Genomic DNA, 16,057 nt, shown 5'->3' with positions numbered 1-16,057 from the left:
AGAACAAACACATCTCATAGGGGCGGGTAAGCTTGGAGGGAACCCGCTACCCGCGTCCGGTATGGCCACTCATATCAGATTACATGTGTTTGTTCCTGCCTCTGACCCGCTAGGCATCCCGCTACCCTCTACCCTCCCAGCAAACCGCATTGGCCGTACTCTTAGGGGGATTGGCCTGGCCCACGGTGTTATGGACTCGCTCAGCACGAGTATAAGGCGTTGTCGATACCTGAGTAGAAGGACAAAGATCCGGAGCTTCAAGTCCATCCTGCTCCCTGTTTTGCTCCATGGCTGTGAGACATGGACACTGAATAAGGGCTTTGAGAGGCGGATCGATGCCTTTGTTAATGAATGTCTGCACAGAATCACGGGATATCGCTGGAATGACTTTGGCTGGCATTATAAGACATGCGCTTCTTACATCAGCTATTTCTAAAGGTCAAAGAGGGGGTCAGTCGGATTCTAATGAGTGTTTCTTCAGGTTCACGGTACAGAGGAAGGGTCACACTACCACCAGGGTCATGAAACTACCCCTGGAAATGCTCACAACTCCTACGAAAGCCTTGTCAAATGTGTGTGTTTCTTAGGTTCACGGTACAGAAGAAGGGTCACACTACCACCAGGGTCATAAAGCTACTCCTGGAAATGCCCACAACTCCTACGAAAGCCTTGTCAAATGTGTGTTTCTTTAGGTTCACGGTACAGAGGAAGGGTCACACTACCACCAGGGTCATAAAGCTACCCCTGGAAATGCCCACAACTCCTACGAAAGCCTTGTCAAATGTGTGTTTCTTTAGGTTCACGGTACAGAGGAAGGGTCACACTACCACCAGGGTCATAAAGCTACCCCTGGAAATGCCCACAACTCCTACGAAAGCCTTGTCAAATGTGTGTTCTTGGGCGGCGAAATGTCTTATATTACGACCCTTTGTGTCAAGCGTAACCACTCCGTGAGACTGATTCGAGGCCTGTCACCGCATAGTCCGTCAACGCCAACTCCGGCTGTACGGGCACGTGGCACGCTGCCCAGAAGCCGACCCTGCCCGCCGGGGTGTTGCTGTAAGAGACAACCATAAATGTAGGAGGCTTAGGGGACGCCCGCAGAGTTTGTGGCTTGACCAAGTCGATAGATCCCGCCCGGAGGTACTCGGGATGGGAGGGGGCGTGCATGGAGACCTGCCCGGAGGAACCCTTGGTGCTGGCGTCTTGGGGTGGGCGAGGCGACGCGTTCCCCGGCGTATGCCCCCGTTGATTGCTTGAGTGAGTGAGTAAGTGAGTGTTTTTGGCCCAATTATGTTCACGGGACCTGCTGAGTGAGTTTATTTTATTTTTATTTTTTTACGTTTGGCCTATGGCCGGGGCAGGTTTTCTTGGTGAGCCTGATGGTCGGCCCCAGCCCGTTATGGCGCAGGCAATTGTTTGTAGTGGCGCCATCTTCCTTGGCTCATGCTGCCCCCAGGAGGTCGTCTTTGGTCCTCTTTTAGAATCTAGAGTCCGGGTTGACAGGTGGCCTCCAGGACAGCGTGTGGGTAGTCTTGGGCCACTCGGCGGTGACACATGCCAGCTTGTTTGTAGCGGCGGGCGGGACGCTAACCTGTGTCCTGGACGCTGCGCCCTCACGCTGACCACTCAGCCATTACCTATATTTTTTTTTTACAACAAAGGAGGCAGCTCAAGAGCACAAAAAAAGGAAACAATAATAAAAAAAAGCCCGCTACTCGCTGCTCCTAAAAAAAAGAATCAAAAGAGGTGGCCGAAAGAGAGGTCAATTTCGGGAGGAGAGGTGTCCTGATACCCTCCTCTTGAAAGAGTTCAAGTCGTAGGCAGGAGGAAATACAGATGAAGGAAAATTGTTCGAGAGTTTATCAGCGTGAAGGATGAAAGAGTGAAGATGCTGGTTAACTCTTGCATAAGGGGTTTGGACAGTATAGGGATGTTTGTGCATGTGTGTGTGTGTGTGTGTGTGTGTGTGTGTGTGTGTGTGTGTGTGTGTGTGTGTGTGTGTGTGTGTGTGTGTAATGCCCCTTCCCCCCCTGTCACGCCCTCCCCCCCACAGGCGAGGTCCTACAAGGGAACAAGATGGACAGCAGCAACCTGGCCACACTCTTCGCGCCCAACATCCTGCACGCGGTGAGGGCGGGGGGCGGGGGCGGCGGCGGCGGCGGGGGCGAGGGCCAGACCACGCAGGAGATGGCCCAGCACGCCGAGGAGGTGATCAGCGTGGTGCGGGCCATGATAGACCACAACAAGGCGCTCTTCGAGGTGAGGGGGGGAGGGAGGGGAGGGAGGGAAAGAGGAAGGGGATGGATAGAGAGGGAGGGGGAGGGAGGGAAAGGGAGGGGGAAGGAGAAGGAAAAAAAAAGATGCAGACCTGTCGAGTTTTTTTTTTTTTACAGCAAAGGAGACAGCTCAAGGGCACCAAAAAAAACTAATAAAAAAAAAGCCCGCTACTTGCTGCTCCTGCTGTAAAAAATGCTGTAAAATGCTGTAAAAAGAATCCAATCCTCTTCCAAGCGATATAAATTCCTTCCAAGAGATTCTGATCTGTAACGAGCGATCCTAACCAGCCCTCCGTGGCATCCAATCCCTTTACAAGCCATCCAAACTCCATTAAACACAATCCAATTCTTTTCCAAGCGATCCAAGAGATTCTGATTTATAACGAGCGATCCTAACCAGCCCTCCGTGGCATCCAATCCCTTTACAAGCCATCCAAACTCCATTAAACACAATCCAATTCTTTTCCAAGCGATCCAAGAGATTCTGATTTGTAACGAGCGATCCTAACCAGCCCTCCGTGGCATCCAATCCCTTTACAAACCATCCAAACTCCATTAAACACAATCCAATTCTTTTCCAAGCGATCCAATCCTCCCCCAAGGCGTCCAATCCCCCCGTGCCTCCCCCAGGTGTCGGCGGAGCTCCTGGACGAGACGTACCAACACCTCATGGACAGTCACCCGGAGGCCCTGGACGTGTTGCTGAGACGACGGTGCGGAGGCCACGACGAGTGAGTGGGGGGTTGTGTGTTGGGGTTGGGGGTGTTGGGTTGGGGGCTGGGGGGTTGGGGGTTGGGGGGGGTGTGTGTGTGTGTGTGTGTGTGTGTGTGTGTGTGTGTGTGTGTGTGTGTGTGTGTGTGTTACTTTCGTGTGTTACTTATGTGTTACTTCAGTGATGCTTATTTGCCACCTACATACGCTTCATTCTTACTTATAGCGTTACTGAAGTGTGTGTGTGTGTGTGTGTGTGTGTGTGTGTGTGTGTGTGTGTGTGTGTGTGTGTGTTCAGCTTTTTCTTCTGACACCTGTACGTTTGTCGGCTGGTGCGCTCGCTTTCTCTCTCTCTCTCTCTCTCTCTCTCTCTCTCTCTCTCTCTCTCTCTCTCTCTCTCTCTCTCTCTCTCTCTCTCTCTCTCTCTCTCTCTCTCTCTCTCTCTCTCTCTCTTCCCTCCCCCCCCCCTCCCGTGCTTTTTACTCAATATCAGTTTTTCGCTATTATTATTAATAATTATTTTCATTATTATTATTATTATTATTATTATTATTATTATTATTATTATTATTATTATTGCAAGCCACAAGTCGCCTCATTAACATAACAATAACGTAAGGGGACCGTCTGCCACTCAATAGTGGTTCACTAATTATTAACCCACTGTCATGAATTTCTGCTATGTTATGTAGACTGGTGAAGAGATTTTCCATGTCAGGTGCCATATGAATTGCACGATAAATAATTGCAAAAATAGTAGGGTTTTTTTTTTTTTTAAATCGAAAATGCGATATATCTTTGTTATGCGTGAGACAATGTTGATAAAAAAAACACCAAATAAACTTTGTACAATTCCCTAATGATTGTGTAAGACAGATTTATAAGTTTCCTTGATAGTTTAGTGTATTATTTTTTTATCTATGTTCTCGTTTAAAATATATTTCTTATTTATGTAGATATGTTGCCTTGACTGAAAAAATCTTCCTACACAAAAATTCGCTCATCAATCCCTTTTTTAAATGCAAAATATTCCATCAGAATCGGTAATATGGATACCCAGTTATAGGGAAAAGAAGAACAAAAAGGCGGAACCGAGATATGGGCAGGAAAACGCAGACAACTACTTCTCCTTCCGCTGATATTTGCTGTAAAACTTCATCACGAGGAGGCCTAAAGATACACGAACATGTGAGATTTTTTTTTTCGAAACATTTCGTGATTTTTTCTTTTTTCGAATATTTCCAGCAGACGGTCCCCTTATACGTAAACCTAACATGGCTTCTACATAACATTTAATTAACACAATAACGTTAAGACAAAATAAAACGCTTGTGACGCATTAACATGAATAAATAAATAAATAAACATATAAATAACTAGATAAATACCTCTATATGTATAAATCAAGAAGATCATCATAATTAGCTTTGTGTTTAGAGTATTTTTATATAGTGTGGAAATGTTTATTTTTTGTACTGAATTTTTAATAGTTGATAAATAAAATAATTAGGTTTTGTACTGATGTAAAAGTTCACGACCTTCTTACACTAGATTTTTTTTTTTTTTTTTAGTTTAGAGAAAAATTTTGTACTTTCCTTCCATCTTCTTTATTCTTTTTTCTTTTTCTTGTTCTTCTTCTTCTTTTTCTTTTTTATTATCATTATTATTATTATTATTATTATTATTATTATTATTATTATTATTATTATTTACCTTTCTTTCCATTTGTTTGTTTGTTTGTTTCTTTGTTTGTTTGTCTCCTTTGTTTGTCTATCTTTGTATGCTTGACTATCTGTTGTTTGTTTGTTTGTTTGTTTTTTGTAGTCAGATAATTATTGCATGATATTCCTTTTTTTCACTTTTTTTGTTGTTTTCTTCTCACGGTTATTTATTTTGTTTGTTTATTTTCCACGTTTTTTTCTAATTTCTAGCTCCATATTTTGTCTGTATTAATTTATCTTTATGGCATTAAATTCCTGCTTCTATATATTCGTAACTTCATATTCTTGTTTTTTTCTCTTTATACTGTATCTTTAAATTCTTTCTTCATCAGTTTTTGTATCTTGAAAATCTTGCTCTAAGTTGTTGTTGTTGTTGTTGTTGTTGTTTTCATTAAATTCTTGCTTCATTAGTATTTCTATCTTTAAATTCCTGCTTAATTTTCTGTTTTTTCTTTGTCTTGAAATACTTGCTTTTTTATATAGTTTTTGTACATATGTTTCTTTAAATTATTGCTTATTATCTTTGTGTAGATTTTTTTTTCTTTTTTTCTTTATTTTTCTTGTTTCTAATTTTCTTTCTCTATAAATTTTTGCTCTTTGTATCTGTATTTCTATTTTTCTTCCTTTATATCTTTAAACTCTTGCTTCCTCAGTAATTCTATCTTTATATTCTTGCTTGAAATTATCTTTTTTATTTGTCTTTAGAATACTTGCTTTTTTATCTTTTTTTTCTCTACTATTTCTTTCTATCTTAAATCTTTCTTTGTCAACTTTTTACATCTTTAAATTCTTGCTTTAAATTCTTTCTGCTTTCTTTATTTAAAATTCTTGCTGCTTCTCATTTTTGTTCCTATTTTTCTTTTTCTTTTAATTCTTGCTCCCTTATCTTTGTATTTGTATATCAATTTTTTAAATCTTTAAATGACTTTTTTCTGTTTTTTCTGTACTTCAACTCCTACTTTTTTATTCCTGTATTTTTTTTCTTTATATCTCTAAACTTTTTTTCTTCAGTGTTTCTATCTTTAAATTCTCTTTTATTTATATCTTTAATAATTTACTTTTAATCTTCGTATCTCCATTTTTTCCCTATCTTTAAATTCTTTCTTTAAATTCTTATTTCTTTCTTTGTTTTTAAATTCTTGTCTTTTTTAAATTATTATTTGTTTTTTTCTCCTTAATTTCTTATCTTTTTATTTTTGTATATCTATTTTTCTCTATTTTTCATTTTTTGTATCTATTTTTTTCTTTCTATCTTTAAATTCTTACTTTTTTATATTTTTGTACTATCTATTTTTTTTCTTTATATCTTTAACTTCTTGCTTCGTCAGTATTTCCATCTTTGAATTCTTACTTTTTGGTATCCATTTTTCTTTCTATCTTTAAATGTCTTCATCACTATTTCGATCTCTAAATTCTTTCTTTTTTTACCTTTATCTATTTTTTTCTATCTTAAAATTCTTGCATCATCGGCATTTTTATCTCTGAATTCTTACTTTTTTTATCTTTATCTGTTACTTCCTCTCTTTATTTTATTTTTTTCGTCAGGATTTTTGTCTTTAAATTCTTTCTTTATAGTCTCTGTATCTTATTTTTATATCTTAAAATTCTTGCATCATCGGCATTTTTTATCTCTGAATTCTTACTTTTTTTTATCTTTATCTGTTACTTCCTCTCTTTATTTTATTTTTTTCGTCAGCATTTTTGTCTTTAAATTCTTTCTTTATTGTCTCTGTATCTTATTTTTCTATCTTAAAATTCTTGCCTTATCAGTATTTTTATCTCTGAATTCTTACTTTTTTATCCTTATCTGTTAATTCCTCTTTTTATTTTTTCTTTATCGGTATTTTTTTGTTTTTGAATAATTGATTTTTGTCTCTATCTTTTTTTCTTTCTTTAATTTCTTGCTTTATCGGTATTTCTGTCTATTTTTTTCTTTCTTTTTGGTATCAATTTTCTTTCTATCTTAAAATTCTTGCTTCTTTTTACCTCTTTATTTTTTTCTATCTTTAAATACTCTCTTCATCAATATTTCTATCTTTAAATTCCTTCCTTTTTAATCTGCATCTATTTTCTCTATCTTTAAATTATCTTCATCAATATTTCTATCTTTAAATTCCTTCTTTTTTAATCTGCATCTATTTTCTCTATCTTTAAATTATCTTCATCAATATTTCTATCTTTAAATTCCTTCTTTTTTAATCTGCATCTTCTTTTTCTATCTTTAAATTATCTTTATCAATATTTATATCTTTAAATTCCTTCTTTTTACGTCTTTATCTATTTTTACTATCTTTAAATTCTTAGTTCATCAATATTTCTATCTTTAAATTCCTTCTTTTTTAATTTGCATCTATTTTCTCTATCTTTAAATTATCTTCATCAATATTTCTATCTTTAAATTCCTTCTTTTTGCGTCTTTATCTATTTTTACTATCTTTAAATTCTTAGTTCATCAGTATTTCTATCTTTAAATTCCTTCTTTTTTAATCTGCATTTATTTTTACTATCTTTAAATTCTCTCTTCATCAATACTTTTATCTTTAAATTCCTTCTTTTTACGTCTTTATCAATTCTCTCTGTCTTTAATTTTTTTGTTCTTCAGTATTTCTATATTTAAATTCTTTCTTTTTTATCTTTGTATCTAATTTTTCTATCTTTAAATCCTTGTTTTTTTAATCTTCATCTATTTTCTCTATCTTTAAATTCTTGCTTCTCCAGTATTTCTATCTTTAAATGCTTGCTTGAAATTCTCGTTTTTTTTTTACTCTCTGTATCTTAGATTTTCAGTTTTTTCTTGTCTTTAAATTCTTCTTTCTTTATCCTTTTTTTCTTTTATTATTCCTTTCTTTATCTTTTTCTTTCTCTATTGTTTTCTTTATTTTCTTTTTCATTATCTTTTTTGTTTCTACTTTATCTTTTTCTCCAGCGTTTCTTCTTCTTCTTCTTCTTCTTCTTCTCTTCTTCTTCTTCTTCTTCTTCTGTAATTTTGGGATACAAACTAACTACTCTTTTCTTCCTTCCTCCTTTTTTTTATTTCCTTCCCTTCCCTCTCCTTCCTTCCTTCCTTCCCTTTCCTCCTTCCTTTTATCTCTTTCTTCCTTCCTTCCCTTCCCTCCTCCTTCCTTTTCTCTCTCTTCCTTCCTTCCTTCCTTCCCTTTCCTCCTCCTTCCTTTTATCTCTCTTCCTTCCTTCCTTCCCTTCCCTTCTCCTTCCTTTTATCTCTCTTCCTTCCTTCCTTCCCTCTCCTTCTCCTTCCTTCTCTCTCTTCCTCCCTTCCTTCCCTTTCCTCCTCCTTCCTTTTCTCTCTCTTCCTTCCTTCCTTCCCTTTCCTCCTCCTTCCTTTTCTCTCTCTTCCTTCCTTCCTTCCCTTCCCTTCTCCTTCCTTTTCTCTCTCTTCCTTCCTTCCTTCCCTTCCCTTCTCCTTCCTTTTATCTCTCGTCCTTCCTTCCTTCCCTCTCCTTCTCCTTCCTTTTATCTCTCTTCCTTCCTTCCTTCCATCTCCTTCTCCTTCCTTCTCTCTCTTCCTCCTTCCTTCCCTTTCCTCCTCCTTCCTTTTCTCTCTCTTCATTCCTTCCTCCTCCTTCCTTTTCTCTCTCTTCCTTCCTTCCTTCCCTTTCCTCCTCCTTCCTTTTCTCTCTCTTCCTACCTTCCTTCCCTGACATCCACCTTCCTTTTCTCTCTCTTCCTTCCTTCCTTCCTTCCCTTTCCTCCTCCTTCCTTTTATCTCTCTTCCTTCCTTCCTTCCCTTTCCTCCTCCTTCCTTTTCTCTCTCTTCCTTCCTTCCTTCCCTTTCCTCCTCCTTCCTTTTCTCTCTCTTCCTTCCTTCCTTCCCTTCTCCTTCCTTTTCTCTCTTCCTTCCTTCCTTCTCCTTCCTTTTCTCTCTTCCTCTCTTCCTTTCCTTCCTTCCTTCCTCTCTTCCTTCCTTCCCTTTCCTCCTCCTTCCTTTTCTCTCTCTTCCTTCCTTCCTTCCCTTTCCTCCTCCTTCCTTTTATCTCTCTTCCTTCCTTCCTTCCTTCCCTTTCCTCCTCCTTCCTTTTCTCTCTTCCTTCCTTCCTTCCTTCCTCCTCCTTCCTTTTCTCTCTTCCTTCCTTCCTTCCTTCCTCCTTCTCCTTCCTTTTCTCTCTCTTCCTTCCTTCCTTCCCTTTCCTCCTCCTTCCTTTTCTCTCTCTTCCTTCCTTCCTTCCCTTTCCTCCTCCTTCCTTTTCTCTCTTCCTTCCTTCCTTCCCTTTCCTCCTCCTTCCTTTTATCTCTCTTCCTTCCTTCCTTCCTTCCTCCTCCTTCCTTTTCTCTCTCTTCCTTCCTTCCTTCCCTTTCCTCCTCCTTCCTTTTATCTCTCTTCCTTCCTTCCTTCCCTTTCCTCCTCCTTCCTTTTATCTCTCTTCCTTCCTTCCTTCCCTTTCCTCCTCCTTCCTTTTCTCTCTCTTCCTTCCTTCCTTCCTTCCCTCTCCTTCCTTCCTTCCTTCCTTCCTCCCTTCCTTCCTTGTCCTTCTCCTTCCTTTTCTCTTCCTTTCCTTCCCTTCCATCTCCTCTTTCTCTTCCGTTCACTTTCCTTCCTTTCTTCCTTCATTCGTTCTCCCTCCCTCCCTCCGTCCTTCATCTTCCTTCCTTCCTTCCATTTCTCTATCTCCTCCTCTTCCTCCTCCTCCTCCTCCTTCTCTTGTTCTTTCATCCTTCATTCCTTTTCTCTCTCCTCTCCTTCCTTCATTTCCTTCCTTTTCTTTACCTCTCTGTTCTTCCTTCCTTCCTTCCTTCCTTCCTCTTCCTTCCTCCTTCCCTTCCTTCCTCCATCTCTCTCTTCCTCCTCTTCTTTTCTCCTCCTTATTTCGCCTCTCCTTCCCTCCCTCCTTCCCTTCCCTGCCCCATCCTTCCCTCCCTCCCCCGTCTTCCTACCCCCCCCCTGCATCCTATAGTCGGGGGCAGCACCTTCAGGAGATGCTCGCCTGCCTATTTGACCCCAACAGACCCAGGGACTCACTCTGCCAGGCGTAAGTATCCTTTGTAGGACTCCTTGGCATCCTTCACCGGTATCCTTCAATATCCTTCAGTTTTCCTTCACTCTTATTTTTCTGCGGATTTTTTTCTGGGATTTTTTTTGTGTGTGTGTGTGTTTGTTGGTTAGTGAGTATCCTGAATAGGACTCCTTGGCATCCTTCACCGGTATCCTTCAATATCCTTCAGTTTTCCTTCATTCTTATTTTTCTGTGTTTTTTTTCTGGGATTTTTTTTTGTGTGTGTGTGTGTTTGTTGGTTAGTGAGTATCCTGAATAGGACTCCTTGGCGTCCTTCACCAGTATCCTTCACATACCCATAGTTTTTTTTCTGAATTTTCTTCTTTTTTTTTTCTTTGGTGTGTGTGTGTGTGTGTGTGCTTCCTTCCTTTCAGATTGTTTTCATCTCTCTCTCTCTCTCTCTCTCTCTCTCTCTCTCTCTCTCTCTCTCTCTCTCTCTCTCTCTCTCTCTCTCTCTCTCTCTCTCTCTCTCTCTCTCTCTCTCTCTCTCTCTCTCTCTCTCTCTCTCTCTCTCTCTCTCTCTCTCTGTTCTACTCTCTTTCATCCTTGTTCTTTTTCCTTCCTTCCTTCCTTCCTTTCTTCCTTCCTTCCTTTTTTTATTTTTTTTATTTACACAGTTACACAATATAGGAGTGCTACATAATCAATTAAGTACAGACAGCACTATAGGCCAAAGGCAGCTTCATTACAGCCGCCTATCTTCAGGCCTGCCTTGTGTCTTTTCACCCACGTCGACCTGCCATTAGCCACTGGTGCGCACACTCCTTGAAGCCTTGCAGAGTCACGCCCTCAAGGTTCTGCTGCGAGGCAAGGAGAGTGTTCCACAAGCCGACGTAGGTGTACAGGAACTGCCGCTGGTAGTGCCATGTCCTGCTGCGGGGCTGGAGCAGTTGTTCGGGGGCAGACACTACTGCCCTAGTGGTGACCAGGTTCCGGCGGCGTTGCTGGTACAGCTCCTGGAGGTGAGGCTGCCTCAGTTGCTGCACCTTGAACATTACCGTCAGGCCACATCTCGCCGGTGTTCTAACGGCTGCAGTTGTGGATCCCAGGCTGTGCTGCTGCCCCTTATTAGCCGCTCCGCCCGGTCCTGCACCCTGTTCAGGTGGGCGAGGTGCCTGTGTGCCGCCCCGCCCCACGCGAGGCACGCGTACTCAAGGGAGGAGCGGATTTGTGACTTATACAGCACCTCCAGCCCCTGCCGTCGAGGAGCCACAGCATTCTTCTTAGGGAAGCCAGCTTCCCTGAGGCCTCCCTGGCGAGCCGTTCTATGTGTGTCCTGAAGGTCATCTTGCTGTCGTATGTGACCCCCAGGACCTCCATTTCCTCTTGTTGGCTCAAGGGCTTCCCGTCGAACGTCAGGGGCAGTACCGAGTTTTTTCTCGTGACGTAGAGGAGCTGCGTCTTGTGAGTGGCAAACTTTACTCGCCACTTCGCTCCCCAGGCTGCGATGCGGCTTAATGATGCGTTCATTTGCTCCGCTGTGGTCGCCTCCTCCCCCGCCCGTAGCTTTGGAACAGTGTGATGTCATCCGCATACGCCGTAGCAGGAGGGATGAGATGGAGTAAGTCATTTATGTACACGTTCCAAAGCAGAGGGCCAAGGCAGCTTCCTTGGGGGACACCTGCTGCGATGGGCTGTCTTTCCGATGACTGTCCATTAACCACAACTCTGAGGTGTCTGTGGATAAGGTAGTTCCCAAGGAGCTGCAGGAGGGGCCCGCCTATCCCAGCGGCGCAGAGCTTTGATACAAGTGCAGCGTCCCACACGCGATCAAACCCGCCCTCGATGTCCAGCGCCACTATAGCGGAGGTTCTTTCTTCGTCCAGACCTGCACCCCACTTGGAAGAGAGCAGTAAGTGCAAGTCAGCTGCAGAGCGGCCTTGTCTGAACCCGTACTGCCTCGTGCTTAGTATGTGGTGCTTGTCCAGGTGCTGGGTGACTCGCTTTGTCACTATTGTTTCAAGCACTCAGCACCGGCAATAGCGACACTGGTCTGTAGTTTTTTACTTCGGCCTTTGAGTTCTTCTTATGCACTGGCGCTATTCTGCTCTCTTTCCACGCACTAGGCCAGTGGCTGGATCTCAGGCAGTTGTTGAACAAGGTGGCGCGTGGGTAGGCCAGCTCTGCAGCACACTGGCGGAGTAGGCGCGGGCTGATGTTATCCGGCCCCACTGCCTTTTTATCGTCCACAGCCGCTAGAAGTGACCTACCCTCCGCCTCACTCATCTGTACTGTCAATAGTGTCTCTTTCACTATTTCCTTTCTTTCTTTCTTTATTTATTTATTTATTTACTTATTCCTTCCTTCCTTCCTTTCTTCCTTCCTTCCTTTCTTCCTTCCCTCCTTCCTTCCTTCCCTCCTTCCTTCCTTTCTTCCTTCCTTCCTTCCCTCCTTCCTTCCTTCCTTCCTTCCTTCCTTCCTTCCTTCCTTCCTTCCTTCCTTCCTTCCTTTCTTCCTTCCTTCCTTCCTTCCTTCCTTCCTTTCTTCCTTCCTTCCTTCCTTCCTTCCTTCCTTCCTTCCTTCCTTCCTTCCTTCCTTCCTTCCTTCCTTCCTTCCTTCCTTCCTTCCCTCCTTTCTTCCTTCCTTCCTTCCTTCCTTCCTTCCTTCCTTCCTTCCTTCCTTCCTTCCTTCCTTCCTTTCTTCCTTCCTTCCTTCCTTCCTTCCTTCCTTCATCTATTAAAAAGGAAGAAAAGCTAAGGAGGAGTAAATGTTGACATTATTTTATTATTATTATTATTATTATTATTATTATTATTATTATTATTATTATTATTATTATTATTATTATTATTATTATTATTATTATTATTATTATTATTATTATTATCATCTTATTGTCATTTATTTTCTTCTCCCATTCCTCCACATTCCTTCCTTTTTTCCTCCCTTCCTCTTCCTTCCTTTCCTTCTTTTCCTTCCTTCCTTCCTTCCTCCCTTTCCCTTCCTTTCCTTCCTTTCCTTCTTTTCTTCCTTCCTTCCTTCCCTTCTTTCCTTCCTTCCCTTACTTTCCTTCTTTCCTTCCTTCCCTTCCTTTCCTTCTTTCCTTCCTTCCTTCCTTCCTTTCCTTCTTTCCTTCCTTCCTTCCTTCCTTCCTTCCCTTCCTTCCTTCCTTCCTTTCTTATCTTCTTTCCTTCCTTCCCTTCCCTTCCTTCCTTCCTTCCCTTCCTTCCTTCCTTCCTTCCTTCCTACGTTCATTTCTCCCTCCCTTCTCTCCTCACCTTCTCATCTCCCTTCCATTCCCTCTCTCCCTCCCTCCCTTTCTTCTTCCCTTCTTCCTTCTCTCTCCCATCTCCTTCCCTTCTCCCTTCTCTTATATGCCCCTCCTTTCCTCCCTCTCTCCCTCTCTCCTCCCTTCCCATCTCCCTTTGCTCCCTCTACCTCCCTTCCTTCTCCCTTCTCTTTTACGCCCCTTATTCCCTCCCTTCCTGCTATCCTCCCTCTCCCCCTCTATCCTCCCTTCCCATCTCCCTTTTCTCCCCCCCCCCTCCCCCCTAGCCTGGACCTGGAGGTAGACACAGCCAGCAGCATCTACGAGGGCAGCGAGTGTTCTTCCTCCCTGCCGCGCTCACCCACAGACCCGCACCTCCACCACGACTTTGACAGGTGTGTGTGTGTGGGGGGGGGGGGGTAAGGACGGAGGAAGGGAAGAAGGGGGATGGAGAGGAATGAAGGGATGGATAGGGCAGAGGGAAGGGAAAGGGAGGGATGGGGAATGAATGAGAAGGGAAGAAATAAGTAGAATAGTAGTAGTAGTAGTAGTAGTAGTAGTAGTAATTAGGTCTGTACTACAAGCTCTCCCTTAACAACATCATGAGGCGTCAATCATTGCCAACTCAAAAACCAACGGCAACTTCTTAACTATTTACCACCTTCGTTAAATTCCACATACTTCATTTACTTCTGGGGTCTTTGTTTGTTTTTGTTTTCGTTTTATGCTTTACAATTATTCACCAAACAGTAAATGTAATCCGTTGGGTGTAGCTGGCCATTAACGCGTCATGGCTGCCTGGTAGTGTTGGAGTGTCTCACGGGCGTGGTCGAGGAAGGGAGAGCTTGTACAATGAGCGTCAGGCACAGGTTAAGTGTTTCCAGCGAGGAGAATGGTGTTGAGAGGCCGAGGGATCAATCTCCAATATGTGCGTGTGTGTGTGTGTGTAACCCTGGCGGTGGTGGTGTTGCAGGCGCCGGCTGGAGGAGTACGAGGAGTGTCGTGGGCGGCGCGGCGGCGAGGATCGTGGGTGGTTCAGGCGTCGGGAGAAGTCGTCGTCCCGGGAGCGTGAGGAGCGACACGGCCAGCAGGCGATGCAGCAGCAGCACCAACAGCAACACCAGCACCAGCAGCACCAACATCAGCAGCACCAACACCAGCAGCACCAACACCAGCAGCACCAGCACCAGCAGGAGAGCGGTAAGAGCAGCGGCAGCAGGTGGTTCAGGCGCCGCGACAAGAGCTGCGACGAGGCGGCGGCGAGACGGCGGATGGCGGCGGCGGCGGCGACGGCGGGGCGGCACATGGAGGGCCCCGAAGAGGTGGAGGCGTCCCTCCGTGTGCCTGAGGGCGCCGCGTCGCGCCGCCTGTCCTCGCCGGAGATCGACCGCGCGGGCGTCATCACCGCCTCGCTCCGTATCCCCGTGCCGCTCTCCGCGCCGCCCCGTACCCACGAGGACGCCGCCGAGGCCGCGCGCCAGCGGAGCAGCGGCCACCGGGGCGGGGCGGGCCACGGGGCGGGAGGAGGGCAAGGGTCGGCGGGCTCGGGGTCAGGCTCGGGGTCCGGGCGGCAGCGGTCGGGGAGCAGCGACTCGTACCTGGGCCAGGCCATCACGGCGGCCATGACCTTCCAGCCGCTGAGCAAGAAGGGCGGCGACCGGCTGAGCCACGACTCCGTACTGTCCTCCTCGTCCGCCGACGCCTTCACGCTGTCCCCCTCGCCGCGCAACACCCCGCTGTCTGACCTGTCCGCCTCGGGGGCCTCCTCCCCCCTCAGCAGGACGGGCTCGCCGCCCCCCTGGCTCAGCCCTGACTCAGGCACCCCCGGCCTGTCGCCACCCAGCTCCCCGCCTGTGCAAACCCGCAGGCGCGCCGAGCCCCGCCTCACCACCACCACCGCCTCCTCCTCCGCCAGCACCGCCGCCCGGCCCGCCACCTCGGCCCGCGTCACTAAGCCCAGCCCCGTGGGGCAGCCCCAGGCCCAGGGCGTGTTCCCGCTGGGCCGCTCCCGCACGGCGGACCACATCAGACCGGAGGCGGAGCAGGCTGAGGGGGGCGGGACCCGGCGGGGGGCTGCGGGGCGGCGCTACACCCGCCGGCGCTACACGGGCGAGCGGCACCCCACGGGGCAGCTGCCGGACCTGAGCGGCGACGGCGCGGCGGCGGGCGAGGCGCACGCCACGCTGTGGAAGCGCTGGGAGATCATCGCCTCGGACCCCACCGAGCCGGAGACCACCGTGTGACCCGCCGCGCCGCCCCCGCCATCCCCGCGCCCCGGGCACCGCGCCCTGCCCTACACGCTGCCGGGGATGGGGCGCCGCCACGCCCCGCCCCACCCCGACCCTATCCGCCCCGCCCCGCCGTGGCCTAACTAGGAGGCTGCTGCCCCGGAGCCACGCACCGAGCATCAGAAGCCGAGCCTGAGACCTTGCTGCGAGGCGCCGCGCAGACAGACCCGCAGCCCCACCACGCCCGGCGGTGCGCGGTGCTGTCATCGGTCAGCCCCGCGCCGCCCTGCGCCGCCCCGCCCCGCCCGGAGCCCGATGTCAAGACAAGACGACTCGACACGACAAGGCAACACCAAGCAGTGACACGCCTTCAAACCTGACAGTGCCTCGCCCATTTACACAGCAGTGCCTGGCAGTGCCACGCCCACCCAGCCCGCCGGCAGTGCCATGCTCACTTACCTATCAGTGCCTGGCAGTGCCACGCCCACCCACTCGGCAGTGCCATGACTACTTACCCAGCAGTGCCTGGAAGTGCCTGGCAGTGCCACACCTACCCACTCGGAAGTACCACGCCCATATACCCAGCAGTGCCTGGCAGTGCCACGCCCTTTACCCGTCAGTGCCTGGCAGTGCCATGCCCACCCACCCTGGCAGTGCCACATCCGCTTGCACACCCTGCCATCCAGCCACACACCCAGCAGTGCCTGGCAGCGCCACGCCCACCGACACACCCGCTAACCCAGCCACGCAGCGGCAGTGCCACGCCCTCCCAGCGGCAGTGCCGGGCAGTGCCTTGAACAGACTCAAACACCGCCTTGACAACACTCTCTATCTATGTATTACTCTAACTCACTGACGCAGGAACAACCACCTTGTGTTGCACCGAGGGAACAGCGTGTGT

General features: G+C 46.3%; 1 protein-coding gene across 2 annotated transcripts in view; it reads left to right on the top strand.

The window, feature by feature from the left end:
• The window catches only part of LOC126993943 (uncharacterized), a 79,904-nt gene that overhangs the window by 63,573 nt on the left and 274 nt on the right, over nucleotides 1-16,057 (top strand). Inside the window, exons 8-12 of one of the 2 annotated variants that reach the window (XM_050853171.1) lie at nucleotides 2,057-2,262; nucleotides 2,910-3,010; nucleotides 9,622-9,696; nucleotides 13,216-13,323; nucleotides 13,902-16,057. The exon at nucleotides 13,902-16,057 is cut by the window's right edge and continues 274 nt beyond it. In XM_050853171.1, coding sequence (XP_050709128.1) covers nucleotides 2,057-2,262; nucleotides 2,910-3,010; nucleotides 9,622-9,696; nucleotides 13,216-13,323; nucleotides 13,902-15,171 — 1,760 coding nt within the window. In that variant the 3' untranslated portion in view covers nucleotides 15,172-16,057. The remainder of the gene's footprint in view (nucleotides 1-2,056; nucleotides 2,263-2,909; nucleotides 3,011-9,621; nucleotides 9,697-13,215; nucleotides 13,324-13,901) is intronic. The other variant, XM_050853172.1, reaches the window with a different exon arrangement.

This window comes from Eriocheir sinensis, unplaced genomic scaffold (genome assembly GCF_024679095.1).
Source record: "Eriocheir sinensis breed Jianghai 21 unplaced genomic scaffold, ASM2467909v1 Scaffold7, whole genome shotgun sequence".
Taxonomy (NCBI): domain Eukaryota; kingdom Metazoa; phylum Arthropoda; class Malacostraca; order Decapoda; family Varunidae; genus Eriocheir; species Eriocheir sinensis.
Note: the sequence above shows the minus strand (reverse complement) of the source record. Positions and strands in the feature narration are given on the sequence as shown.